A 27,492-nucleotide genomic window follows, 5' to 3' on the forward strand; every position below is an offset into this window, starting at 1 on the left:
AAAGAAGCATAACGAAGAGTAAGATTTTCCTATCTGAAGTGGTGGGGGGGGGGTAAACTAAATACTAAGTCCCTAAAATGTCCCTCTGCCTAGTAGTAGAGAGATGCGGGGCTTCTCATATAATGGCTGCCAATCTATGCAAATGGACAGAAACTTCCACATATCTGCTTGATTAAGAGTTATTAACAAGAGTTTTATCTTTACAGCCCTCCTAGTCTCAGAGTTGTGCACACAGAAACTTAGTAAATGTGAAGGCAAACAAATGCTAAAAGATTAAGGTACTGAGTTACATTTAAAATAAGAAATTGTTACTTTAAAAAACTCCAGTATATGGGTTGGACTGGCTGAATCAAGTAAGTGAACAAAGGTTGTGGTCAAGAATAACATGCTTAGCCCTTTCCCATCCTCAAGGCCCTCTCCCCACGCCCACAGCAGCTGCTGGCCCCTTACCCTGCTTCCTGCCTCACAGCTCATTGGTCCAGCTGCGCAGCGCCAGGCGGGAGAGATGGAGCCGAGCACATGTACTCTTCTATATAGAAACTCTCATTCTATTACAAAAACTTACATATTAAGAAAAATTTAGACATGAACATCTAACTCTGAGACTGAGATTTCCATATGGAAAACACAACACACCTGTTATGCTTTCAATTGTGGTAACAAAAGTCTCATGAAAGGCTATATTTCAATAGGTAATCAATTTAAAGAACTATTACACAATTTTAAAAATTCATAAATAACCCATTTCACTGTCTATATATACACACTATGTTATCTATACACTCATCTGTTGACAAAATGTCACTAATTTTTTGATAGAAAAATGAAACCTCACTGTTCCCATTAGATTATATGCAAACCAGGGTTAATTATTACTCTCATTCCATAGAAAATAAGGGATGTGGAGTTTGGTGTCTTAGCAGAGAAATGAGAACCATGTAAGTTCTTGCACTTCTGCAGTACAGAAGGAGGATACCTAAGGTAGCCACTAGAGGAAATTTGGGGTTTTTTGGCCTAAGGATGTTCATACACATCACATAATGGGTAAAGGAAACAGTACAACTTACTAATGTTGAGGTGATGTTGTTTATTAAGAACTGTGGTGAGTTATTAGGTTGTGAAATTTTCCTTTCTAGGCCATCTTAGACTTTTTCTTTTTTTTTTTTTTTTTTTTTTTTTTTTTTTTTTTTTTTTTTTGTGGCACCAGAGATCGAACTCAGGACCTTGTGCTCGCCAGGCAAGCACTTATTCCACTGAGCTATTCCCCCAGCATCTAGGCCATCTTAAAACTAGACAGAAGTCAGCTGTTTCAATCAACTTTGTATAAATTCTTTAAAGCAAAATAGACACTAGAAAAAGCTATGCTTCAAGCTAGGAAATGCAAATACTGCACAGGGTCTCCTTGGCTCAGCTTCCTTGACCTTATGGCACCCAACTTCCCTAACTTCTCTTTTATTTGGCAGATCAACTTGCACCCAGTCACACTCACATGACTAGGATACCTTGACAGATACTGGAAGCTTCATAGCACAACCTGATTTGAAATGCAAACCCACCCCCCCTGCAAAAATCAAACAAATACTCAATGTATTTGTTTGCCAAGAGTCATTCTTACAACTAGAGATCAAAATTCTAATGTTAAAACATCTTTGACCACTGGTAGGAAGTAGTATACCCTAAATTTAGAACCAGAAAAAAATAATATTTTTGGTAATTTCCAAATTTTATTTCCAGTAGCTGTAATAACAAAATACCAATAGTAACTCTGCATGGAAAATAGCAACCTTTTAAAGAAACATGGTCATAAGTTAGTGGAAATTTTGGTAAGTTCATTACAAATCAATCTTATGTTTCCTTCTTAGCTCATAATAAAAATACTCCTCATGCCTCAGTGACTGAACATGCATGCCATTCTACTCTCTATATTAAGTAGTGCCCTTCTGGTTGTTCTAAGAGGGGAGAAACCCCCTCACTCCTAGATTTTCCTACAGCATACAAAGAGCAGTTACTGTATACTATGTACTACAGTGTTGCTTTGGTATTTGAACTAATTTATTCAATGATTTTGGAAAAGACAGCCACAAGTCATATTTGTCACCTGATGCAGTGTCTGCAAACAAAACAAAACTCTGCCAAATGATTCTGCTTTTGCAAACCATTTGCATTCATGAACCAAGGTACCACTGTACAAAATTAGATGAAAAATGAAAGAAGGAATGATGATCCTATTTATGTCCTTTCCCTGGGCGTAAAAACACACAATTACAAATGTAAAATGAGTCAAACTTCTATTTTATTGACAGGAGTTCAAAATTAATACAAAAAATGCCTCCTTTGAATGTTGTATTTCTTTTCCTTAAAAGGCTTCTGATAGGTAGATTAAAAGAGTAGCTAAGAGTATTCAGCTTTTGTAGTGAACCTTTTATAAAAGGTTTAATAACATAAACCATCAATATCAGAGCACGTGGTCCCACATTCACTTTAGACCTACAGCTTATCAAAAGAGTAAGATCCCACACTGACTGGCTAAGAGAGCAGCTTACAACTGTTTTAAGCCATTAAAAGTCATTTTTCATAATCTGTCTGACAGTGGGGCAGTTCAGAAAGGAAAAATCCCAAAAGGCATCCCTCTATATTATGTGGAATGTGAGAGAATGCCAACTAATGACCATAAGTGAAAATAAGTCTTGAATTCATGTATGACGCTCTTTCATCACCTGCAAAGTATCAATAAATGATAACAGAGCCTATCAAGAGATTAAAAACAAGATGTTATTTAAAACACAATTGTGATTTTTACTATACTTTCATATTTATGAAAACTAAAGCTGAACAAAGAAAAATTATAGACTTTTCTCATGTACCTTAACTTTTACTGGGACCATAAACTGATCAGATGATACATAGCCCACACTTCTGGACAGTTTTAATAACAAAGAATTTATTATCATTTGCAGATGAAATAAATGCACCGTCCCATACATGAAAGGCTTTAGCAAACCTTCAGTATTTTCCAGATTGTACCAAGGCACAACCAACTGCCCATTTTATGCACCCATTTCTAGTAAAGAAACTAACACCTCCCTCAACGTCAGTTCTGCACTGGTTCTGGTTTATTATACACCTCCAAAACAACAAAAATTTGCAAGAATGTGCGAACACTGTGGTCTTCTCACAGTACTGCTTAGTCATCCTCCTCCTCTTCCTCCTCTTCTTCCTCAAAGCTATCTTCAAAGCCATCGCTGTCTTCCTGATCTTCATCCCCCTCTATTGCTGTATCCCACTGTGGGTGATTTTCTGGCACGGGCTTAGCCTCATGAACTTCCAACTATAAAGGAAAATTAAATACAGACATCAGATATTTAGGGAGCAATACAGAATACAAATCTAGTAAAGAAAATCTTTTCTTTTGTATTTTTATAGATAAAACTAAATGTAACACATTCATTTAGAATAAACACTTCATCCTATGAGTAAATCAACTAACATATAAATGTAGTTAAGTTTCTAACAGTTTGATATCCTAACTTCATACAGCTTATACTATTTGTGAATATAATTCCATAGCACAAAACACTAATATAATTGTGATTAAGCAAGAATTATAACTAATGGGCTGGCCAAATAGCTCAGCAGATTACAGAGCCCCCCCGCCCCCCTGCCGTGCCAGCCCCGGCCCCAGCCCACTCTTTGAGACGGCAATTGAGACTGGGCATGGTGGTGTGTGCCTGCAATCCCAGCTCCTGGAAGGCTGTAAACAGGCAGATCACTACAAGTCTGATCTAGTAGTGAGACCCTGAACACCCTGTAGTCCCTTCCCTAAAATAAAAAGAATCGTAACTGAAGTCTTCTGCTGAAAGTATGACTTTCAAAGAGACATTTTGTAACCTCTAGACTTGGGAAGTAAAATTCTATAGCAAACAAAAGAAATATGGAACTCTAACGGGAGAAAAGAGGTTCACTTTCACTGGTTCCCCTTATTCTCTACTGTCAAACAATACTTTAGCAAAATCTCACTAACATAATAGAACATCTTCTATAAAAAGCTCAAGTGAAATGGTAAACATCTACAGAACTGTGCTTCAAATGACAATGGAAAGTCTATGTTCTAAGATGATTAAAAACTAATAAGTAAATAAATAGTTAATAGAAAAATATTATTTAAATAAACTGCTCCAAGAGAATCAGCGGTAAAAATCTATGTGCTTTTTGTTTTCTCTGTGGTTTTTTTGGTTTCCTGAGACAAGATTTTCTTGGCTTTGAACTTAATATAGAGCCCTGGCTGCCCCTGAACTTACACCGACCCTCCCTCAGCCTCCCAAGTGCTGGGATCACAGGTATACATCACCATGCTTGCCTCCTCATCCCCTGAAAGAAAACAGAATCTATCTGGTGAGGCCCTAGAAGTTACAGTATATTACAACACATTAAAATAATGTATAATCAAGATTCTAACATTTTTTTGAAACAGGATTTCACTCTGTAATTAAGGCTGGCCTTGAGCTCATGGCAATCCTCCAGCATCAAGTGCTGGGATTACAGGTGTGCACCACCATGCCCAGTTAGTCAAGGTTCTTATACTCCTTAAAACTTAATTCAATAACTTAAATTTATTATTGAAAAAGCATGAAATGATTTGTTTTTCTTCTACTTTGCTATGTTTCAAAACCACAAATGCTTTTCTTATGCTTATCCAACCACTCAAAAAGCCACTATATCCTTGAAAAGTCCTTACCCTTACCTTTAATGGTTTAATTTGATCCAAACCCATGTAAGAGTCTGATCTCAAAAACACTGTATACTGATAATTTCCAGGTTTGCCTGGTGCAGGAAATTTTAGTTCTACCTAGAAAATAAAAATTAGCATTTAAAACCCTGTATTTTGTGGAGGTAACAATATCATATACTTAAAATTTCCTGACCGAAGTGCTTTGGTAGCCAGATGTTTGCTCAGGTGATGTACCAAGTCCTAAGAAATGTTACATAAGTCCCAACAACAAATGTATGTAATACTATATAAAAAGTAAACCAAATTAGGAAGAATTTACCAAGTTAATCATATTGCCACAATTCAACACAGAATAAAGTAACCACCAATTTCTATGCTGACCGTTATCCAGATAACTTGAAGAAATTTAATGTGGTATAAATAAATGAGACTGAAATTAATATAATATAGCTCACTAAATAGATAATTCTTGCCCATTTTATTTCAGAGATAAATGTTCAATGCTTTCAAAGGTCAAAATGGTATTTTATTTCTTCAGCAAATAATAAACTTCAAGTATAAATAATCACAAACTCTTAGAAGCTTTACTTCCACTTGGATGAAGAATATCCTTTTAAAATGACATTTGGGGGCCAAGGATATAGCTTAGTGCCACAAGTGCCTGACTGGCAAGAATAAGGTCCTGAGTTTGAGTCCTGGTACCAAAAAAAAACAAACAAACAACATCTGGATACTCAAGTGATTTTTATTTCCAATTTTCAAAATTTTGCAGTCAGCATTATACACTAAAAGAGGCCATTAAAATAATTTTAGAAATCATGGGAGAATCTTCTATCTTTGTTTAAGCTTTCTAACATAAACCTGGATGCTATAAAACTTTAAAATCATACCATAAAAAAAGAAAATAGATTTTAAAAGGTAAGTGCTTATATTTAACCCCCTCCTCCTTGTTTGTGATACTAGGAATTCTATCATTGAGTTATACCTTCCCTTTTTCTGCTTGTTATAAACAATTATATTAGGAAAACAAACTAGGGAGAGATATCTATATTACAAAGGGCTGATTTCTTCACATTTAAAAGTTCCCAAACCAATTTAAAGGACTCAACAAAAATGAACAATCGTCATAAATATGCACACACACAAAAATAAAAACTTAAACATCACATTCACTCCGACATAGAAAATCAAAACTACAACAAATATGTTGAGTAGGGTAAAACCTGATTTAGACAAGAATTATCTTTTTTTTTTTCCTTTTAATCAATGAATGTATGCTAAAATGACTGGGTAAAGGACTGAGGGAGGATGGGATATCCACACATGGTGCAGGGATCACCCACAGATGAGGGAAAAAGCACTTTTACAACAGAAAAAAGCCTCAGTTGAGCCACCTTAGTAACACCAATGTGGAGTAGATTGATATAATATGCCCTGATGTCATGCACTACGTATACCACCAATGTAGTATGCTTGCAAAAATATTTAAGATTAATATAAGTAACCAATAAGACAAATTCATATTGTAATGTTCTACAAAGTATCTCACCTAAATTCTTGAAAAATGTCAAAGTCATAAAAGATTAAAAGCAGAGAATTAACTAACACAATTCAAAGTGTGATCGTTGACTAGATCCTGGACTTAAAAAGAAAATAAAAAATTGTAGCAGATATCAGTGGAATATTTGAGGAAATCTGAGTAGAGACTATATTATCTGGATATAGTAACTTACTGTTGTGAAACTCCTTGAATGATATTACTGTGCTTATGAAGGAAAAGCAAATACATGTCTAAGTTATATTATTGAAAGAAAATGGGAAAGTACAAAACAAAGAACATACTACCTTTTGTATAAAATTTAGGGAGAAAAAGCAATGTATATGTTAACTTAGAATCTACACACAATATCACCTGATAAATATGGAAATCTTGGCAACTTTGATAAACTCCAGGGAGAGAAAAGGATGAATGGGAAAATTCACTTTATGTACTTTTATATCCTCTGAAACTTTTAGGTGAATAGATTACCTACTCAAATACAAATAAACTTTAAATTAAAAAAATAGTTTCAAATACTCTACAAGCTGACTCTACCTCTAAGTGTTAAGTAAACAATATCAAGCTATTTCATATACTTACCATTTCATCATATGTTACTGTACCAAAAATCAACATCTAGAACTATCTTAAAATTCAAAAACCTTGATCTTACCTAAGCCAAGGATGATAAAATCTTTTTTCAAAAAATAACATTTAAAAGAAATCAAGAAAAAACCAGAACATTGTGCCCCTAGGCTAAAAAAAAAAATACATTTGTCACCACTAACAGTGGACAACGATATCTAATCAAAATTTCTACTTTGAAAAATCTAGATCATTAATTCTTTTTTTTTTTAAATACAATACTTAACATTAATCTAATAAAAACAAAAAGCATAAAGTTTTATATTATTAAATTCTGGAGTGGAGTAAGAAAGGTACATGATATTAGCTGCAAGAAATGACAACTGAGGGCTGGGGAGATGGCTCAGCGGAGTAAGCACTTCCCTGGCAAGTGCAAGGGCCTGAGTTCAATCCCCAGCTCCACCAAAAAAAAAGAAATGACAACTGCCAAAAACATCATGATAACTTTTCAAGGCCAGTAAGTTTTTAAAGCCTTCCCTTAACAATTCCTTAAACACTTATGATGAGCACACCCCAGCAACATCAGAGAACAGTTTACAAATTTGTCATTAACAAACAGAATGCAATAAACCAAATATGACAGCGATATTTAAAAAAAAAAATTATGAAGCAACATGATGCTGTATAACGTAAAGAACAGATAAGCTGAACAATTACCTCTTCTGTTTCTTTCAGTGTACACACGTGATATGGCATAGATATTAATGTCTGTTCTTTCCTATCTGCAATATAAAGCCACCACCATTCTTGTTTTTCCTGCAAGGTTAAAAAAAAGAGGGAAGAAGAGTACAAATAGTGAGAACTAGAGAAACCAATTTGGCTTGTCTTATTTTATAGACACTGATCATCATTTTATTCACTGCTATGTCCTCAGCATGGACACAGTACCTGACTCTATAAATATATAATGAATAATCTGTTCGTAACCATTTGTACATCTAGTCCTTACTCCTCAAAATAATTTTGCATGAAATTTTGGGAGTTTCAATGATTCCTTAAGGCCTATTCATGGATCTGTATATCAAAAACCCAATTTACTTTAAATGACAAAGATATTCTAAAAAAGAAAACAACACTGTTATAATGTCATAAAAACAGGGATCTCCAAACTCAGGCCAAAAAGCAGTAGAGGTGAGAGGTAGGAAAGCCAGCTAAGCCTCGCCTGCATTACAGTCACTCTCTGGAGTGGCTCTTATAACACAAAGGCTCTAGTCAGTGATCTATCTGCCTTTAGGAAACCAAACCTACCATAACCAAAAAATGTCACCTGAACTTAACCATGTTCTGCAGAATGTGATTAAATGTATCAACCACACTGAAGTATATTCCCTTAACTCACATTTCTTCATGTAGCTCTGTGAGGTGGATGCAGAGCACACCTATCTTTTCTTATACACGTGGAAGTGAGTTTGGGCTTGTCTTATTTTATAGACACAAACTTTCTAAAGTTAATTCACTGGTCAGAGTTTTTGCGTTATAAAAGCCACTCAAGAGATCTATATTTAAAAAAATAACCACCAAAAGCCCCTATCAGTGACACAGAACAGGCTGCAAAATTTGTTTATCTTCCCCAGTTCTGCAAAAAAAAAAAAAAAAAAAAGGAAGAAAACAACAACTACAAAACTAATTTATCTGTGTGGCATAATCAATCTGCTATACCAACTCAATCTATTACTTCAAGGAAGAATGATGACTATGTTCAAGTCAGCAGATAAAAGGGCTGCATTCAAAGCCAAACCGATATAGGGGTGGACAAGTAAACAATGGAATTTTTGACATGTTTCAAACATTAGGAATTTTCAGCCTTCTGTCTCCTAGCTGGAATATGATCATCTACCTCGGTTTTAGAAAGAGTCTGAGCGTAATTTCTCAACCACAAAAGATCGCACACCAGGGAAGGAAACGATCCACAACCCATTTGTGAACAGGCCAGGTGAACAGACTTTGTCCGTGCCAAAAAAGGACGACTGCTTTAGCCTACAAATGATGGTAGGCTTCAAAGTATGTCTGAGGCCTGGGGGATAGCTCAGTGGCTTAAGCACCTGCCTGGCAAGCACAAAGTCCTGTGTTCGATACCTAGTACAAAAAAAAGGCATCTTTGAGACAACTTCAAATCTGCATCTGTTCTGGTCAAGAATATCCTGATATTGCCAGAAAAGCATTGAGAAGCTTGCTTCCATTTCCAAAATCCTATTTTTGTGCAGTGGGGTTTTCTGCAGTAGGAGCAACTAAAATGATTATGGAGTAGACTGGATATAAGTAACACAATGGGCAACACTGTTTCTTTTTCCATCCCCCAAGTACTGTGTAAGAAAGTAAGCTCAGGGCTCCCATCCATTTTGCAGTATAGTAAGTTCCATGACTATTTTGTTACCATATATAATACTGAAGTATGTAATAAATGCAATGTGCTTGAATCATCCTAAAACCATCCACTTCACCTCACCTCTCCACCCAGGAGAAAACTGCCTCCCATGAAACCAGTCCCTGGTGAAAAAGTGTTGGGGACTGCTGATACAGCACATAATCTTAGTAATTTCACGCAGTAAAAAGCCAAGCCACAAAATAGGAGTGGAAGAAACTTGGACAGTCAAAAACTAAATATATAAAAGACTTCATAGCCCTTCAAGTACCTCACATTCTAAAGGTCTACCTATGTTACCTTTCTCTGCACATTTTAATAAGCTTGGCATTTCTGCTGAACTTCAAAAAGATCAGGGACAGCAAAAGAATGGAGTGAAGAAACTGCCACCAGAATGTACAATGACAACAGGGTGAAACAACAAAAGAAAAATGGCAGATAAATATTTTCTAAAAGAATGCGGAAGGCCAAGCAGTCTGGAAGCACCAAACATCAATGGGCTTAGCAGCTGTCAAGGCTCATGTCAGTAACTGTTCAGTTATCTACTTAGCACCACCTGTTTTAACAATGGGGGTATAGAATGTATCTTTCTAAGATGGTTTTTAAAAAAAACAAATGTTTTGGCACTAAAAGTAAACTAGATATTCTTTTTTTTTTTCCTTTGGTACCAGGGATCAAACTCAGGAACTTGCACTTGCCAGGTTTCTGCCACTGAGTTATCTCTCCACCTCCACAACTTGCCCTTTTAAACAATATATTCCCTTAAAAAAAATTCATATTATAATATATACTTAAAAAAAGGTGACCTAGACAACATTTGAAACGCAGTTCAGAGAGAAACACCCAAGAAGAAAGTGAGTGGAATAAGGAGAACACAAGGCTGAATGTCACTCACCTCAGGAAAATAAAGACTATATACAGGATGTGTGATCTTTGATTTGGTTTCCAAGAGAGCTCTCTCCTTTCTCTGTATACTTTGCTGTAATTCTTGCCATTCCTAGTAAAGAAAAAATAACAATATTTGAAATCTATGACATTTTTGATCATTTCAAGGAGCTATTATTCCTGACAACACAATTAACTACTTAGTGTTGAACAAGTTCCACTCCTACAAATCCGATTGTCTCACAGCTCAAACTCACAATACCTCTGTACCCCAGAGCACATGCTGTTCACAATCAGCCCTGTTCCCCTGCTCCAATCTCTGCCACTGCTCTTCTTTGTGTTTGTTTGGCTCACTGTTTCAAGCTACCCTACAACTCTCTGAGGTTAACTATTTCACACCCTCCTAAACCTTATTTCAGTTTTTGTTCTTCCCTTTCTCCATCTGGAAAATTCATATCCATTTTCTTTTAGTACCAGGTAATGCCTTAAATATGAACTCCTGAGCAAAAGCCTAACCCAATTTTCCTATGCTTTAAAAGTGAGCTGATGCCTCCCCCTTGATATGCCACCACTCAGTACAGAGATGTGTACTGATCTTGTATGTGCCACAGAGTTTATTTACAAGTCTGTCTACCCTGCTAGCCTACCTATCATACAAGGTCAAAAACTACTTCATATCTGGCTTGCGTTCATTGTCAGCTAAGAAAACACTGGTCAGATGATGAATAATCATTTATTGGCCAAATGAATTTATTTTTGATCATCTGAACAAACTAGACTATAAAACCTTAAAAGTCTCCTCTATGAAAACTAAAATACACAGAAACAATTATGTCAACTCTCTCTCTCAAAGTAAGGCTGAAGAAATAATTTATTTCATAGATTATTTCCTGGTAATCACTAATCCTCAAAGTAGAAATAAGTCAAAACCCAGAAACTAGTAAAAACAGTCATCCATACTTGTTTTCTACCATTCCCAAGGAATGTATTATTACTTCTTTTAGCCTGTGCACGTTACCTCTTCCTAGTTTTGACTTTGCCTTTTACCTCAGAGCTATTTAAGGGGTCTTTTTCTCATAAACCACACCTTACTCTTAGATCAACAACCCAGTCAAAAAAGAACACCACAAACAGCTGATCAAGTCTGTATTTCATTTGCAGTGAGTCTCTCAGGACCAATATTTGTTAATCAAATACATACTTCTCAATAGTCTTTCTAAAAGTTATATGCAACTTAATACCATCAAACTTTTCTATACTCTATAAGGTGATATTCTGTAATGTTAATTAGCATCAAGAGTCAAAGTAATGGCTCTCAACTAAACATTACCTTAAAGCTATTACAAAGCCTTGCAAGTAACTACTATTTTACAACCTACCTTTCATTTTCCTATCAAATTTCTAAACATGCCCAATAAGAAAATTTCCTAAAGAAACTATACTGTTGTCACCTCAGATCTAGGTCCTTCTTTACCTAGCAATTTAAGATAACTAAGCATAGTGGTATGTGCCTGTAATACCAACATTTGGGGAGGCTGAGGCAAGGCATCAAAAGTTGAAGCCCAGTCTGGCAACTCAGTAACTTACCTCAATATAAAAATATTTTTAAAGGGGCATAACACGTATGTAGTTTACTGTGACGGCCCTAAACTCAATCCCCATGACCACCCAAAAAACAAACTCTGAAACAAAAAATGATCAGGATTTTTCTATTTGAAAAAATATTTTTTGCCATTCCTGTCATTCCTAAAAAAAAAAAAAAAAAGAAAAAAGAAAAACTAGACGTGGTGGTGTATATCCATATCCCAACACTCAAGAGGCAAACTACATAGTGAGACTGCCTCAAAAAAAAAAAAAAAAAGGCCAACCCAACAGCTCAACACATTAAAACACTTGCTTAGGCAGATGCAGGGACCAGGGTTTGCTCCCCAGCGTGCCAGACTGGCCCTGCCTCCCACAGGGGTGATTTGAGACTGGGTGTGGTGGCTCAAGCCTGTAATCCCAGTGCTTGGGAGGCTGAAAATAGGAGGGTCACTACGAGTCCAACCTGTGTAGTGAGACCCTGTACTAAAAACATTTTAAAAGGTAATAAGTACAAAAAGAGCTGTTAAATAAACAAATAAATAAACTTGCTTACATACACATATCAGTATTATTTAAGACAGGAAAAGACAAGTAAGCAAAGAAATGAATAACAACAAAACCCAAAACAGCCAGGCATGGTAACCAGCCTATAGGCCCAGTGCTCAGTAGGCTAAGGCAAGATCACTTAAGCCTAGGAGTTCAAGACCAGGAAACATCGTGAAAGTCCATTTTAAAACAAAAAAAAGCCTCCCAAATCATTACAAATACAATTTCAGTTATTTAAACCTCTTAAGTCTTACCGCTTCATCATCTTTGTTCTGTTTTTCATCTTGCTCTCTATCAGACTCTCTGTCACTCCCATCATCCTTTTCGCTCTGGGAATCTCTATTGGTTTCTTCTTCTTCAGAGTCACTACCTTTGTCAGAAACTTCCTCTTCATCCTCCTTTACCACAGCTTCCTAAAAAATAGCAACCACAGATGTTCTCAATACTGCAGTGTAGGGGCCAGAGAGATGGCTCAGTGGAATAAGCACTTGCCTGACAAGCGCAACGGTCTGAGTTCAATCCCTGGTTCCCCCAAAAAAATACTGCAGTGTATATTTATCACTCAGTCTCTGAAGCTAGTTGTCAATATAACTAAACTAGCTCAAACTTAAAATTTCACTATTCATACAGAGATGCATAAATATTCCTATTTATGTATAAAGGGCTGAGAGAATGAAGGCTTTATCATTCTGCTTATTTGTCTGTTATTTTATTCACCATAGTTTATAAAATAAAAAACATTTGTATTTATACTTCATCAAAACAGCTACCAGCTTTCATTTGTTTTCATTTTTTTTGTTTGTTTTAGCTACCAGCTTTCAAAACATCAATTATACAAATGTTTTACTTAAGGAAAGGAAATGGGTAATGTATAGAAAACAATTGCTTAGGGAGATTAAGATCACTTTCTATAACTGATGGTTATAATCAAGTAAAGAAAGTCAACTACCTCACAAAATGCGGGTTCACTGAAAGAAGCAAGAAGAAGCACAGCAAATTAAACGCAAAGTAAGAACTGATTATAAGTTCACAAAAATAGAAAACAGGTATATAAGAGAAATTCAAAACAATCAAAAGTTGTTCTCTGAAAAGATCAGTAAGACTGATAAACCCCCAGGCAAGAATGCAAGAAAAAGGAAACACAAATCACTATTTAGAAATTTTAAAAGATATAACTGGATTTGACAGACATTAAAAATAGGATATTATTACTATGCCAATTGACCAACATGAGGAAATAGACAAATCCCTTGAAAAACAAATGTGCTATAACTGATTTAAAAAAAAAGAGAGAGAACATATATTAATGAAACAAACTCTAGAACCAAAGCCTTTTTAAAAACTCCAGGTCAAAATGACTATCTTATAACTATAATGAAAGACAAAGACACAAGGACGAGTAAAGGAGTGGCATTTATATTGTTTTGGATAAAGACTCTGCACAAAGCTGCACCACAGGCATAAACAACAAACGGTTATTTGGTGGAGTGATAAAGGTAAGCATTGCTATTGACAATGGAAGAGCAGCTGAATTCATCCAAAGGAGAAAACTACTTTGATAAATCTAAATGTTACAAATGTGGGGAAAGTAGACACCTAAGTTATGCTTGTCCAAAGAATATGCTCAGGGAACGTGAGCTTTCAATTCAAAGAAGAAAGAAGAAGAAAAAGAAAACTGCTGAACTGGAAGAAATCGAGGATGCAGCAGGAAGTGAGGATGAGGACGAGGACCCCATTCTGGACAGCCTCAGCCAAGCCATCACCTGCCAGCAAGCCAAGATAGAAGAACAAAACAAATGGAAAGTCAGTGTTGGGCCTTGAGACCTCCAAGGATTCACAGTGCCCAAGGATAAAGAAGAACGCATACTTTAGTGACAATGAAGAACTTAGGGATTTGCGTTGTACACTGGAGATGGCAGGAAAACGAAAACTGTCTGCATTACAAAGTGCGGACAAAGACACTTGGGACCAGATGGTTTTTTTTTTTTACAAATAGTGCATAGAAGATGAAACAAAATCTTAAAATGATTGTATTTTGAGTTGGGTACAGTGACAAGTCCTATACTCCTAGCATTCTGGGGGGCTGGGGCAGAAAAACTCGAAGTTCATGTCCAGCCTGGGCAACTTAGGAATTGAACAAAACTCTATCTCAAAATAATTTAAAAAGTTACACCAAGAATATAGCTCAGTGGCAGGACCTGGGTTCAATCACCAATACCAAAATAAAATCTCATTCCTACTTTGCCATGGCATAGTAGACTTAACATCCCTAACCCCAAAATCCAAAATCCCAAACTTTGAGCACTAACGTGATGGCTTGAGGGAAAAATACCACACCATGCAACTGTGGCTCATGAACATTAAGATTACTGTGTCCCCCTGCCTTCAGGAATATAAATGAATTTCATGCTTAGACTGCATTTCCATGCCTAGAATATCACAGATGTATATGCACATCTTCTGAAACGCTTGGGGGCCCAATTTACATTGCTGTTGAGATGGGGTCTTCCGGTGTGGTTCAGGCTGCCTTCCACTCACTGCATAGTGGCTCAGGCTTGCCTCACACTGCTGGCAGTGCTCCTGCCTCAGCCTCTTGAGTGCTGGGATTAGAAGGTGAGCGTCTCTGCATCTGGATGGTCTCACTATTTTGGATAAGGGGGACTACCTGTATTAAAAACTAGGATTTGTTAGTAATGAAAGAACTAATTTTATTATTTATTTATTGCAGAACTGGGGATTGAACTCAGGCCCTTGTGCTTGCCAGGGAAGCACTTATTCTACTGAGCCATCTCCCTGGCCTGAAAGAACTAATTTTAATAAAAACAAATACTGTGGGCTAGGGATGTATCTCAGGGGCACAGTGCCTGCCTGGCAAGCAAGAGGTTGAGTTCAATTCCCAGTACAAAAAAAAAAAAAAAAAAAAAAGCCAAACAAATACTATGATGGTAATGCTATTATAATTCCATAGAAAGGTAGATATTAAAATGATTTATTTGAAAACTTGACTGCAAATGCTTTAGTGATGTCTCGCTGTTTTGTAAGTACTTTGGAGAGATAATTTTTAAAACTGAAACTTCGTAAGAACTGAAAGAATGCTTTATTGTTGATAGTACTGTCAATAATTTTTCAAAAGGATATCTTAAAAACAAACAAACAAAACCAAAATGACTACCCTAGACAATTTTCCAAGTAAGGAACCCAAGTTTGTACAAACTCTTCCAAAAAGAGAACACCTCCTATGTTGCTAATTTTATTAAAATTACTAAAGCTAGCAGAAACTTGATACAAGACTTAAGAGAATTGCAAGCAAGAATGACAAATCAATATTCTCTCATGAAAGCAGATACAAGAATCCAACAAAAGATTACCAAATTCAAGTAAGTTTTTAAAAAGATTATGTTTATAAGCAAGTGAGAATATAACCCAGGCATATAAGGATAGCTTAAAATTTTTTAATTCATTAATATTTAACTCATCACATTAACAAAAGGGGGCAAAAAAGCAAATGGTCAACCAAATAGATTAAGAAAGGATATTCAATAAAATGCACTACTCATGACTTTTAAAACTTCTCATCAAGGGCCAGCCAAACAGCTCAGCAGATTAAAGTGCCTGCAAGCAGGCTCACGGGTTTGATCCTCTGGTCTGCTGCCCTCAGGGCGCACTGAGACAGCAATTGAGACGGTGTGGTGGCATGCACCTATAATCCCCAGCACTTGGGAGGCTGTAAACAGGAGAGTCATTCCCAGCCCGATTGAGTAGTGAGACCCTGAACACCCTTGTAGACCCTTCCCTAAAATACAGAAAAATAAATAAAAATGATAAAATTCAAAAAAACTTCTCATCAAATGGAATAAAACGGAAAACTTCTTATACTTTTAAGTATATCTACAAAAATCATACTTCGTGAAATAATCTTCTTTCTTCCTAAGATTAAAAAAAATAAATACATGGATGTTCACTATCATCATTTCTAATTATACTGAAAGTTCTAGTCAACAGAGAAAGTCAAAAAAGCAGAAAGGAAGGGTATAAATTTTTAAAAGAAAAAAGTGTCTTAATTCACAGCACATCTGCTTGTGTGGAAAGTATAATGAATACTTCATTAAGACTCCATAGAAGGAGTCTCAATTCATCAAGACTTCATGCAAGGTCAAACTTAGCAATCAACTATTTTTCTATATACCAGCAAAAGCATTGAAGAATATTTTTAAAATTTAAGAAACATAAAAGTACCAAACACATGGTAGTAAATACAATGAAAGATGTAACATACTTCTGCCATTGAACATTACAAAACACTGCTGAAAGGATTAAGGAAGCTCCAACTTAAGATAAACCATATTATGATAAATAAAGAATATGAACATGTCAATTTCCTCATACTGAACTACAGTGTCAATATCAATATACATTAAGTATATTTTTGATACAAACTGCTAATTATTCTAATACTTAGCCAGAAAGGCAAAAGATCTACAATAACTAGGACAACTGTATTAATAAGAATTGGAAGACTTCATGCTACCATGTTGCAGGACTTCACTTAAAGCTACAATTAAGAGTACAGTATTGGCACAAGAATAAGCAACTGGAACGAACTAGTCTGTACACCAACACAGAAACAATATGGCCAGTCACTTGCTGTATAATGAAGTGCCACTGTGATTCAGTGAAGAGAGATTACCTTAGTGCTAGAATTACTGGCCCATATTCTACACCTCACACCATTCATGAAAATTAATTTAAGATACATCATAGAACTAAAATGTAACAAGTAAAATAATGATGCTTCTAAAGGAAACAGAAAAATACTTCCATGTACTTCGGTTAGGCTGAGACCTCTTACTATGTGCAGTGTACAATGATAAAATTTTGCAAAACAGGTTTTTTCAAGAAGTTAAATACACCTATCTTATAACTCAGCAATCTACTGCTAGGTTTAAAATGAATGCTATGTACAAGAATAAACATAGTAACAGAACGGTAATTTATGGTATCATATATTCATTCAGTGAAATAATATACACACACACATGCGCACACACACATACACAGAATGGATTACTGTTCCAAATAATACAAAAAGATGAAAGTTATGTGGTGGCACAGGCCTGTAACTCCAGCACTCCTGGAGGTGGAAGCAGAAGTATTCCAAGTTCAAGTCCTGCTAGGGCAATTTAGCAAAAACTTGTCTCAAAATTAAAAATAATAAAAAAGTTGGCAATATAGCTCAGTGCAAAGACCCTGGGTTCTATCCCCAGTACCCCTACCCCTCAAATGTCACAGACAAAATGCTGAATGACAGCAACCAGACATACAATAATTCCACTTATATGATACAAGGAAGACTAATCTATGGTGCATATAAGCCAAGTAATGGGGGACAGAGGGCTGAGGAGGTCACTAGAGGGGTTACCAAGTATTAGTTTTCTAGCACGCTACTAGGACTTTTAATCTTCATTTGGATTTAATGGGTACACAGAGATGTAAAATTTCAAGAGCTGCACACATAAAATTTGAACATTTTAGAATATATTATAGCTCAATAAAGGTAATAATGATAAAAAATAAACTCACATTCCCAACTACTCCATTTGCCTGCTTTTGTTTCTGCTGCTTTGACTGTGGTAGTGTCACAGGTGTAGTTTTTTTTTTTAAAGGTTTCTTTTTTTTTGACTTAGCAGTTTTCTTGGGTCCTTTACTCTTCTGCTGCCATCCTGCTTTCGTCTTGTTCTTGTTAGCATCACTTTGCTGTAAATTGTAACACACTTCACATTCAGTAAATCACAGTAATAGGTTGCAAAGTTACAGTATTTTTTACATGGAAATGGCTTAACTAAATATCTGCATAAACTGAATTGCTCTCCCACAATAATATAGCCAATCAGAAAATTAAATAAAATATTGGCTTCACCAGGAAGGACAGGTTAAGAAAAAAGTTTTTACCCCATCCTCAGCAGGCTGTTCCTCTGCAGCACAGATGGACTGTTCCTTTTCAAATACTTCCTATGGTTAGCAAGAAGAAAAACAAATCTGTTAACCTATGTTTAACTTTCAAAGGATCAAAGATATCTTTCAAAATGTGTATTCGTTATGTTGGTTGTTTTGTTTTTGGCAGTACTGGGAATTGAACTTGGGTCATTCACAGTAAGCTACATCTTTAGCCTTTTCAATTTTTTGAGACTCCTGTAGCCTCCCAGAGTGCAGAGATTTCAGGCATGTGCCTCCATACCTAGCTGGTTAAATTTTTTCACTGGCTACAATTAAGAGAAGTAAACCTAAAAGATGTGTGAATATGCAGGTGGCTACTTTCTGAAATATAGTGTAACTGTCTTGAATATATTTTGAAAAGCACAACCTACTTAAGTAACAAATACAATGACTTGAGATATGTAAATTGAGTGGTTATAAAATCAGAATTACTTTATTACAACAGAGATGATCTAAAACTCAAGAGATCAGCACACTGGCACACCACCAACTTTTAAAAAAGGGGTTATAAGAATACAACATGTCTAACTATGAGTATGATAGGTGTAATGAATTGTATGACTGTAATGAATTACGAGACCTAACATATTTACTAGTTCAACCTCTCCAGAAAAAGGTTGCTACTCCCTAGTCTAATTGTATCATCACTTCCTCATTTCTTCATTTATTACCTGGATTTAATATGTAAGGTACAGCTCATACAAAAACTGAAGGGAAAGTTCTTGATTCTTTTACTTAATCCAGCTGATTTTATATTTTGTTCTTAAGAACTACCCCCTAAATACCAACAGCCCAAGATCAATTCTTTGCTCATTTGTCAGGCAGGACACGCCAGAGTTTTTGAGTAATGTAATTTTAGGTTTTACACTCAATTTTTGCACAGGCTTAGAGGTATCTTTCACTCAAGATATCTCTTGATATCATAAAACCAGTATTTTTGATTTCAGATATCTGACTTCAAAATATGACTTTCCAGGGCCAAGGAGATAGCTCAGTAGAATAAGTGCTTGCCTGGCAAACGCAAGGTCCTGAGTTCAATCCCTGGTACTGCAAAAAAAAAAAAAAAAAAAGACTTTCCTACTAGTGACTTTAGACATGGGAGTTTAAATGCACCATGTACTTCCTGCAGATTAGCAGAAACCCCAGAGCAGAAGATCTACTATCAGTTGAATAAACTAGTCTACTGAACCAATGAGTTTCAAATATTCAAGTTTACTTGGTAATACAAATAGAGAAACAAGATACAAAAAATATACAATTAACAGAAAGAATGAGAGAAGTACCAATGTACAGGATGGATATATTACTGTAAAGGTCCAAATTGTATTTATGAACATGGAAAAAGAACACAATGCACTCAAACTGAATTCTGGTTATCTTAGGCTGATAAGTATGAGTGAGAGAATGCCTAATCTTAAAAAGTAAACACTTAATTCTACTATATACTGTACATGCATTATATTTTAAAATAAGCTTTAAAGCTTATCATCTCAAAGTAGAATATTAGATGATTTTTATCTCTCCCTAGATTTTTCTGCATTGCTTCAATTTTTTCCAGATGACATAAACTTTTTATACTATCAGAAAGTTATTTTTAATTTAAACTTTCAAAAGTTTAAATAAAAAAATTTTTAAAAAAATTTTGAAAAATAAAATAAAAATAAATTAAAGAATTAACTAAAACAGCCAGACATGGTGGTATATGCCTGTAATTCCAGCACTCAAGAGGCTGAGGCAAGAGGACCATAATGAGTTCAAGGCCAACCTGGCTGTACAGTGAGCTCAAAACTTGCCTGAACTACATAGTGAGACCCTGTCTCAAAAAACAAACAAACAACTATTTATTACATGAAGAATTAGCCCATCTTTAGCTGTTTTTTTTTTTTTTTTTGGTGTTTATGAAAACTGTCATAAAAATTAATATGAAATTTCAAAACAGCTAACAGAACTTATAAAATCACATCTTACTACAGCAGTTTTGATTTTGAGAAATTACTTAAACTAACAAAACTAAATATAAAAGGTTTGACATATTACTCTCAAAGTACAAAATACAAAGATTACTTACTGCCATTGTTTGTCTCGTCAATTTTACCAACACTGTAACTAGGGATCCTACTGTGATGTTATTGCTGTCTTCATCATCCAGTACTATAAGATGGAAGGAAAATCAGCAAAGAAATAAAGTTCTATGTGTATGCAAGGAGCAAAACGTGACTTATCTACATCAATCTGTCTCTTTAAGCATATCATATTTAAATTTATTAAAAATAATCAACTAAAAAAAAATAATCAACTGCATTAAACTCTTCAGTTAGGTGCCTCCAATTGACTGATTTAACCCCTCAATTAACTCTGCAAAGTACTATCGTCACTTCCATTGGTTCAGAAATAAAGTAAAATGCACACTCACAGAACAACTACACTGGCTTTGCCAAGTTTCAAGCCAAAGTCTTTGCAAGTACAATGTAATGTGAGAACTACAACTCTCTTTCATAGCAACATAAAAATGGGGTTCTTGCACTCTATAACACACATATTTAAAAGATTTTACCTGAACGATCAATGCCTGATACAATAATGAAAGCTAATACTGTAAAAAAATCACCTTAGATCAAAATGGTTAGTATTGATATAGAGTTACATTCTCTTAATGAATAAAGGGATTTGTTCTAATGGTGTTTGTAAATAGGATATCATGTCCGCATCTTATACAGCAATTAACCACTAGGAAGAATGTATGCAATGTGTTAATTATTGAATCTGTCCTACCAATTTGGTTTGAAACTGTCTCATTGCTATTTGTTTCTCAATAAAATTATGGGGGAAAAATAAATAAATAAATAAACCTAAAATAATTTTTTAAAATATATGGAAAAAATCACCTTAGAGAATTTTTTTAAAGAACACGAACATATCTTCTTTACATTAAATGCATCTTAAAAGCATTTTGCTGTAAATTAAATATAATTTTTCATAATTCTTTAATTTTTTAAAATAATAACACTAATGTTCTTTAGTACGTACTTTTGTCTAAAGCTTTTTTTAAGGTTTTCTATGCCTGTTTTACACCACATTTTGGACACACTGTGTTCTAGCCTCTAATAAGTATTCACAATGGGAAAACAATGGCCTCCAACAACCTATAACTGCTAACTCCACTAATGGCTGCAATGTGTAAAGTAACGATATCAGAAAATGATGAAGTATCCCTTCACACTAGAAGTCTCCATTATAAAAAAATAAAAATAAACCCCGGGCCACATAGTCTTATAAAATAACTTATAAATAGATGTCTACATACCATTTGATAGTTTAAAATGAATAGGACAATCATGAGACTCTACAAAGTCTCCAGCATTAAAGGCAAGTAGAGATCCATTATCTCCATCACAATATTAAGCAATGTCTGTTCCCTGCTTCTTTGAGCCTATTTTACCTTCAAACTGTACCACATATGTTGCATATATGTATAGCTATAGATAACACTCTAAAAAAAAAAAAATCTATACAAGATGCTATGGAATAGAACACTTGATAATGTTTCCCAGTAAAACTGAACACCTGGGCCAATGAGATAGCTCAGTGGACTAAGGACCTGCTTATTAGGCAACCACAGGGACCAGGGTTCAATAGCCACACTATAGGGCACTCCAGCTCCATCCCCAGGCACTCTGAGTCAGCCACTGAGACCAGGCATGGTGGCGCACATCTGTAATCCCAGCAGTGGGGAGGCTGAAAATGGGAGGATCAACTATGAGTCCAAGGTGCATAGTGAGACCCTATACCAAATACGGAAAGAAGGAAAGAAGGAAGGAAGGAGGGAGGGAGGGAAGGATGGATGGACGGACGGACGGACGGACGGACGGACGGACACAAAGACACTGAACAGCCTTACTTTCTTGTAAAATCATGGGAAAAAACCTTCTAACATTGATTCTTCTAAGAAGCATAGGCTTTATACAATCATGTCAAAGATTACCTCTGGGTCCCAAACTAAATTTTTATTTGAACATTTTCTGGTGAAGTCAGTGTAGTTAGTTCTAAGCTCAGCTTTCCTATTGTTGTTTTTAAGTCTGAAAACTCACAACCCCCAAAGAAAATCCCAAATCCTTGCCAAAATGGTCCAAGTTTTTACTCCAGGTTTTACTATGCATCCCATATTCTAGGCAAATTGATATCTTCAGTTGTACTCTTTTCTTTCCTATCTCAAACACCCATTCTGAGAAGAGCCTTTTACCTCTTCTCAGTTCCTATTAGGATACAAACAGTAAGGCAAAGATTGTCTTACTGCTGCTTCTTTAGCATCCAAAAGAATACATGGCACTCAATATTTGTTTCATGAAAATATGGCACAATGTCTGTGTTACTCACTTAATACTCAGCATATGTTCTCGTTTTTTAGTCCTATTTCCCCACTAGCTGATGACAGCTTTAAAGACAGAGTCCACTGCTAGCATATTCCTATATTCTAGGTACCTGTAAGAAGGCTCTCATAGCAGTGAATCTGTGAATGCTAAAGTTCAGAACAATACTACAAACACACAATGAACGAGCAGATCATCTGTCAATGTCCTAAGATACTATGTAGCCATTAAAATAGGACAGGGCAATTACATTTGGAGTTTTAAAATTTGAAATAGACATAAAGACAGAGGTAATGTGACAAAAAACACAAGAAATAAGGTAGAAAACATGGTAATTTAAGACTTAATACAAAGAAGTTGAGGGCTTTAAAAACTCAATCCTAAGTAGCTATTTTTTTGTAATATTTCAAGTCCTTATTCTTCTATTACACTGGAAGTCTCTTCCATTCTTCAAATTCCTGAATGCTGAGCTACAGAAAACAAGTTCTCACAGTTAATCCCACTGTGACAAAAATAAAAGTAAGGCTACATTAGTTTCCTACTTTAATAGGAAAAAAAAGTTTCCTGGAAGAAAAGAAAAACAAGAAAAGCTAACACACGGACTCTTAAGCAAGAACTACTGTCTTCAATTTATATTCAACTTTGATAATAAAAATCTTTAATAAACCTATGCAACACTCATTTTTTGTATTTTCTAAATATAACTGTTACTGCAATAAAAAAGATTAAGTATATATTTATCATTTCCCATTGTAGTAAATCTGACAGTAAAACTATACTTTTACAAAGTTTATTTATTTATTTATTTTTGTTCCTCGAATGCCTTCAGGTCACTTTTGGCCAGCAGGAGAGTTGTGAGGTTCGAACTCCAGCAACCTGAGGCTGACAGCTTTGTGGAAGCAGCCACTTAAAGGACTGAGCTAGGGCCAGGCCCCCTACAAAGTTTATTTTAAATTATGTTATTAAACAGTGTTCTGAGAATGTTGAGTCAAATAAATGAGAACCACCCTATCTAAAGGGAACCCATGTTCAACAAGGAAACTTTCCACTTACCTTGTGATTTTATATCCATAGTTACATAAGGAAAACTCCCAAGGACAGCCATAACTTCTTCATATTTTTCATCTTCAAGGAAGTGTAGTAGGCTGTGACGATCTGGTTCCTTCAAACTCACCAAATCTTGTATAGTTTTAATTTTGTACTGAATAAGGAAAGGAAAAAGTCCTCTAACTCATAAAACTTCTCATAAAAAGAACATCATTTGTAAACTAAAAGTTCAGTAACTTTTTTAGAAAAATGTGAAGACTATGCATTTCAAAGCAAGAAATAAATACATAGCATTTTATATACCTTTTTCTCCAAGGTCATTTAAAGATTTTTTTTTAAATTACAAAGTCAATACAGGATTATTTCTTTAATTAGAAAAATAAAGATGCAAGCAGGGCAGCACATGCCTATACTTCCAGCACTCTAGGTGGCTGAGACAGGAAGATCCCAAGTTTAAGTCACTGACTCAGTGACTTATGGTAGGGTACAATACTTCAAAGTAAGAAATAAAGGGGCTGGGGATATAGCTCACTGGTAGAACACTTGTCTAGCAAAGTGGAAGCCCTTGGTTTGGTCCTCAGCACCAAAAAAAAAAAAAAATAAATAAATAAAAAGCTAAAATAAACAAAGAAAAGAAAAAACAAAAAAGGTTGGATTATAATTTAATGCAAAGGCTGTGGGTTCATTCACTGCCCAGTTCTGGAAAGAAAAAAAAAAAAAGGAAAAGCTAACACACAGACTCTTAAGCAAGAACTACTGTCTTCAATTTATGTTCAACTTTGATAATAAAAATCTTTAATAAACCTCCCAAACATAGCTGTTCATTGTGTTTACTATGTAACACTCATTTTTGGTATTTTCTAAATATAACTGTTACTGCAATAATATCCATGTTGTTTAAATGTGTGTTTGTAATAATGTTTTTTTAATTTTTAAGTATTTGGTCCTAGCTATTTTTACTTTCACAGAAAGTATACCTTGAAACAGGTGACATTTCTGGTTTTGAATTCAGAGGTTATGATTTAACATGTTATGACCAAATGGATAAAGGCAATAAAATTACCTTAATCCGACATTTTTTTCTTAAATGCTTAATTTTTGTTTACAGTAAACAACTACCTAATGTTTAAGAATGAAATGATTGAAAAATATACAACATAGTTTTACTTGGTATACTTATTCCTGATAACAGAAGCAGCAAAGGGTTAAATGCCAAAATACATTGACTTTCAAAATACAGTAACCTCACAGCAGTAAAACATTATGAAGTCACCATCCAACAAAGAAAATGTTACTAGATCCACTTGAAAGTGAGTTTTGGAATTTTTGCAATGGCCCAAATCTAAGAAACTCATAGTAACCATTTTTACTTACACTACTGTTAAGTGACACAAACCACTAAAATTTTTCAGAGAAAAAAGAATTACCTTTTTATGATTAGAAACTCTTCTAAGATTGTCCTCTTCGATGTGAGGGAGCTGTAGAAGGGGAGATTTAAACTGCTGAAGGCCTTGAACAGCCATTTGTGAAAGCTTCATGCAGTTTTCTAAGGATGCCAAAGTTGGAGCACGAAACTCCCTTTCTTAGAAAGAATAGAAAAAAAAAAAACAACAGGGCTGGACTTTTTACATGTTCAGGAGCAAACAATTCATCATAAAAAGAAAATTATTTGTAGTAATATTTTTATTATCTCAAATCTTAAAGATTATAGTATTAATTTTCCTTTAAAACTTTCTAGAGAATCCATCCATAAAGTATGAAAAATTGGTCATAAGCACATTAACCAGCAACAATAATTTAAAAATTCTTTCCATCAGCTCCAGTAACAAACTGTCAAGCATCATCACCACCATCATCATCAGTGTTATGAATATACTGATTCTACACCAAGAACTAACATCACCCATAGTCAGTTACCACTGTCTTTTCCAAGGTTCTCCCTTTTCCCTGCTGACCCCAAATTCCAATTCTCTTCCTCCCATGCAAAAATTTATACATCACGGGAATCATCAACATATCAAACAATTATTTCAAACTCACTGTTACATAATAAACTCCAAAATATTCAAAAAAGGCAAAAAAAAATGTTAAATCATTGCAAAGCTAGCCATAAAACAACGAAATGAGAAAAATCATGAGCAATAATTGGGAAAACTAATTAAACTAGTAGACAGAAATATAACAAGTACCATAAATCTTAAAAGTATCAAGTATAATCTGCATATGCTTGCAAGAAAAAGTGAAACATAATTAATTACATTTCCTCCTCACCTTCACGGCTCCGGGCCATTATTATGAGTTGGCAAATCACATTAACCATTTCTTGAAGTAGCGCAGGGCACTTTTTCAGCATAAACTGCTGATCTGCAAAACAAACAAAAACCTGAAGTAAAGCATTCTAATATTATACTTACAACAACCCAAGATTAATAATAAATTTAAGTTGTTCTACATATATTTCACAAAAACTCAGAATTTTACAGGTTGAAGGGAAAAATTTCTCTTTCAGTTCACTATCAGAAAATCCTGCATGTGAAATGTGCCAAAGGCAAAATTTTAATGCAATGGCATTAATAAATTTAATAACTATCTTTTTAAAAAATCATGAATTTAATCATACTCTTACTATTTTTGAGAAAATTTCAAATTTTCTTCTTAGTTTCTACGATTACAGTAAGTTCCAAGATGAAGAATGAGAATACAGGCCAAATAAACAAAAGAGAGATAGGAAAAGGAAGAGGACGATAGACTCTGCATATAAAACTTTTCTTTTTTTTTGCTCTGAATGCCTTCAGCGCAGGTTTGGCAGGCTTGAGTTGTGGGGATCGAACCACAGCAACCTGGGCCTGACAGCTTTGTTGAAGCAGCCACTTAAAAGAACTGAGCTAAGGGGCAGGCCCCCTGCATATAAAAGTTAACTATTCAGACATCCACTGGGCTCAACTGACTCTAAAAAAGTGTCCCTTGTTTCTAAAACATGGCAGGTAAAAATAAAAATGGTTATGTATCTGTTCAGAATATTAGTAAAACAATTACTAATCAGTATTTCACAGTAATTCCAGTGACAATGCTTAAATAGTACACCATTCCACCATAGCATTCTTTCTATCACTAATTCCTAAGTACTGAGTGGCCTTGTTTTCAGAAGCATTTGATTTCTTTCTTAGCGTTAGGGAAAAAAGGGATAAGACTCCACTGAATAGGAGTATTTATTTCCCAAGATAACTTTCTTTTAAAACTTCAAGTGAAATAATACAGGTAAGGAAGAGACAATTCTCAAATTAATGGAAACACTCTTATCCAAATCCACTGCTTTTATTTTAAACAGAATAAAAGGCTTCAAGCTTAAAATGAGGATCAGATACTATTAGTAACTGTGTAGGAGGGAAAGAGCAAATTGTGCAGAGGACAAGAGTTTAGTGGAGATACAAGTTGTAAAATCACTTTGTCTTCTCTAAAAAGCTTACATACTTTTTTAAAAGTCATTAGGAGCTTTTTATACAATCTTCAATTAAATAAATATTTCTCATACAGAATACTCTTACTTGAGGGCTGGCCAAATAGCTCAGCGGATTAAAGCGGCTGCTTAGGCAGACACAGGGCCAGGGTTTGGATCCCTGGACCTGCCCTGTCAGCCATGCCCGTGGGGCATGCTGACACAGCAATTGAAACTGGGTGTGGTGGCACACACCTGTAATCCCAGCCCTTGGGAGGCTGTAAACAGGAAAATCACTATGAGTCTGATCTATGCAGTGAGACCCTGTATACCCTTACACGCTGTCCTAAATACCAA

At 35.2% G+C, this 27,492-nt stretch overlaps 1 protein-coding gene and 1 pseudogene across 1 annotated transcript in view; one reads left to right on the forward strand and one right to left on the reverse strand.

Annotated features, from left to right (window-relative positions):
• Positions 1-2,271: 2,271 nt before the first annotated feature.
• The window catches only part of Sec63 (SEC63 homolog, protein translocation regulator), a 63,916-nt gene continuing 38,695 nt past the window's right edge, over positions 2,272-27,492 (reverse strand). Inside the window, exons 11-21 of the mRNA XM_004637473.3 lie at positions 25,971-26,063; positions 25,127-25,281; positions 23,706-23,853; positions 20,354-20,436; positions 18,241-18,300; positions 17,872-18,045; positions 12,546-12,704; positions 10,172-10,273; positions 7,572-7,670; positions 4,742-4,846; positions 2,272-3,328 (exon numbers count right to left, since the gene is read on the reverse strand). Of these exons, the coding sequence (XP_004637530.1) occupies positions 3,185-3,328; positions 4,742-4,846; positions 7,572-7,670; positions 10,172-10,273; positions 12,546-12,704; positions 17,872-18,045; positions 18,241-18,300; positions 20,354-20,436; positions 23,706-23,853; positions 25,127-25,281; positions 25,971-26,063 (1,322 nt within the window). The 3' untranslated portion in view covers positions 2,272-3,184. The remainder of the gene's footprint in view (positions 3,329-4,741; positions 4,847-7,571; positions 7,671-10,171; positions 10,274-12,545; positions 12,705-17,871; positions 18,046-18,240; positions 18,301-20,353; positions 20,437-23,705; positions 23,854-25,126; positions 25,282-25,970; positions 26,064-27,492) is intronic.
• LOC105742999 lies at positions 13,152-14,287 on the forward strand (annotated as a pseudogene).

This window comes from Octodon degus, unplaced genomic scaffold, assembly GCF_000260255.1.
Source record: "Octodon degus isolate 3935 unplaced genomic scaffold, OctDeg1.0 scaffold00090, whole genome shotgun sequence".
In the NCBI taxonomy this organism is placed as follows: domain Eukaryota; kingdom Metazoa; phylum Chordata; class Mammalia; order Rodentia; family Octodontidae; genus Octodon; species Octodon degus.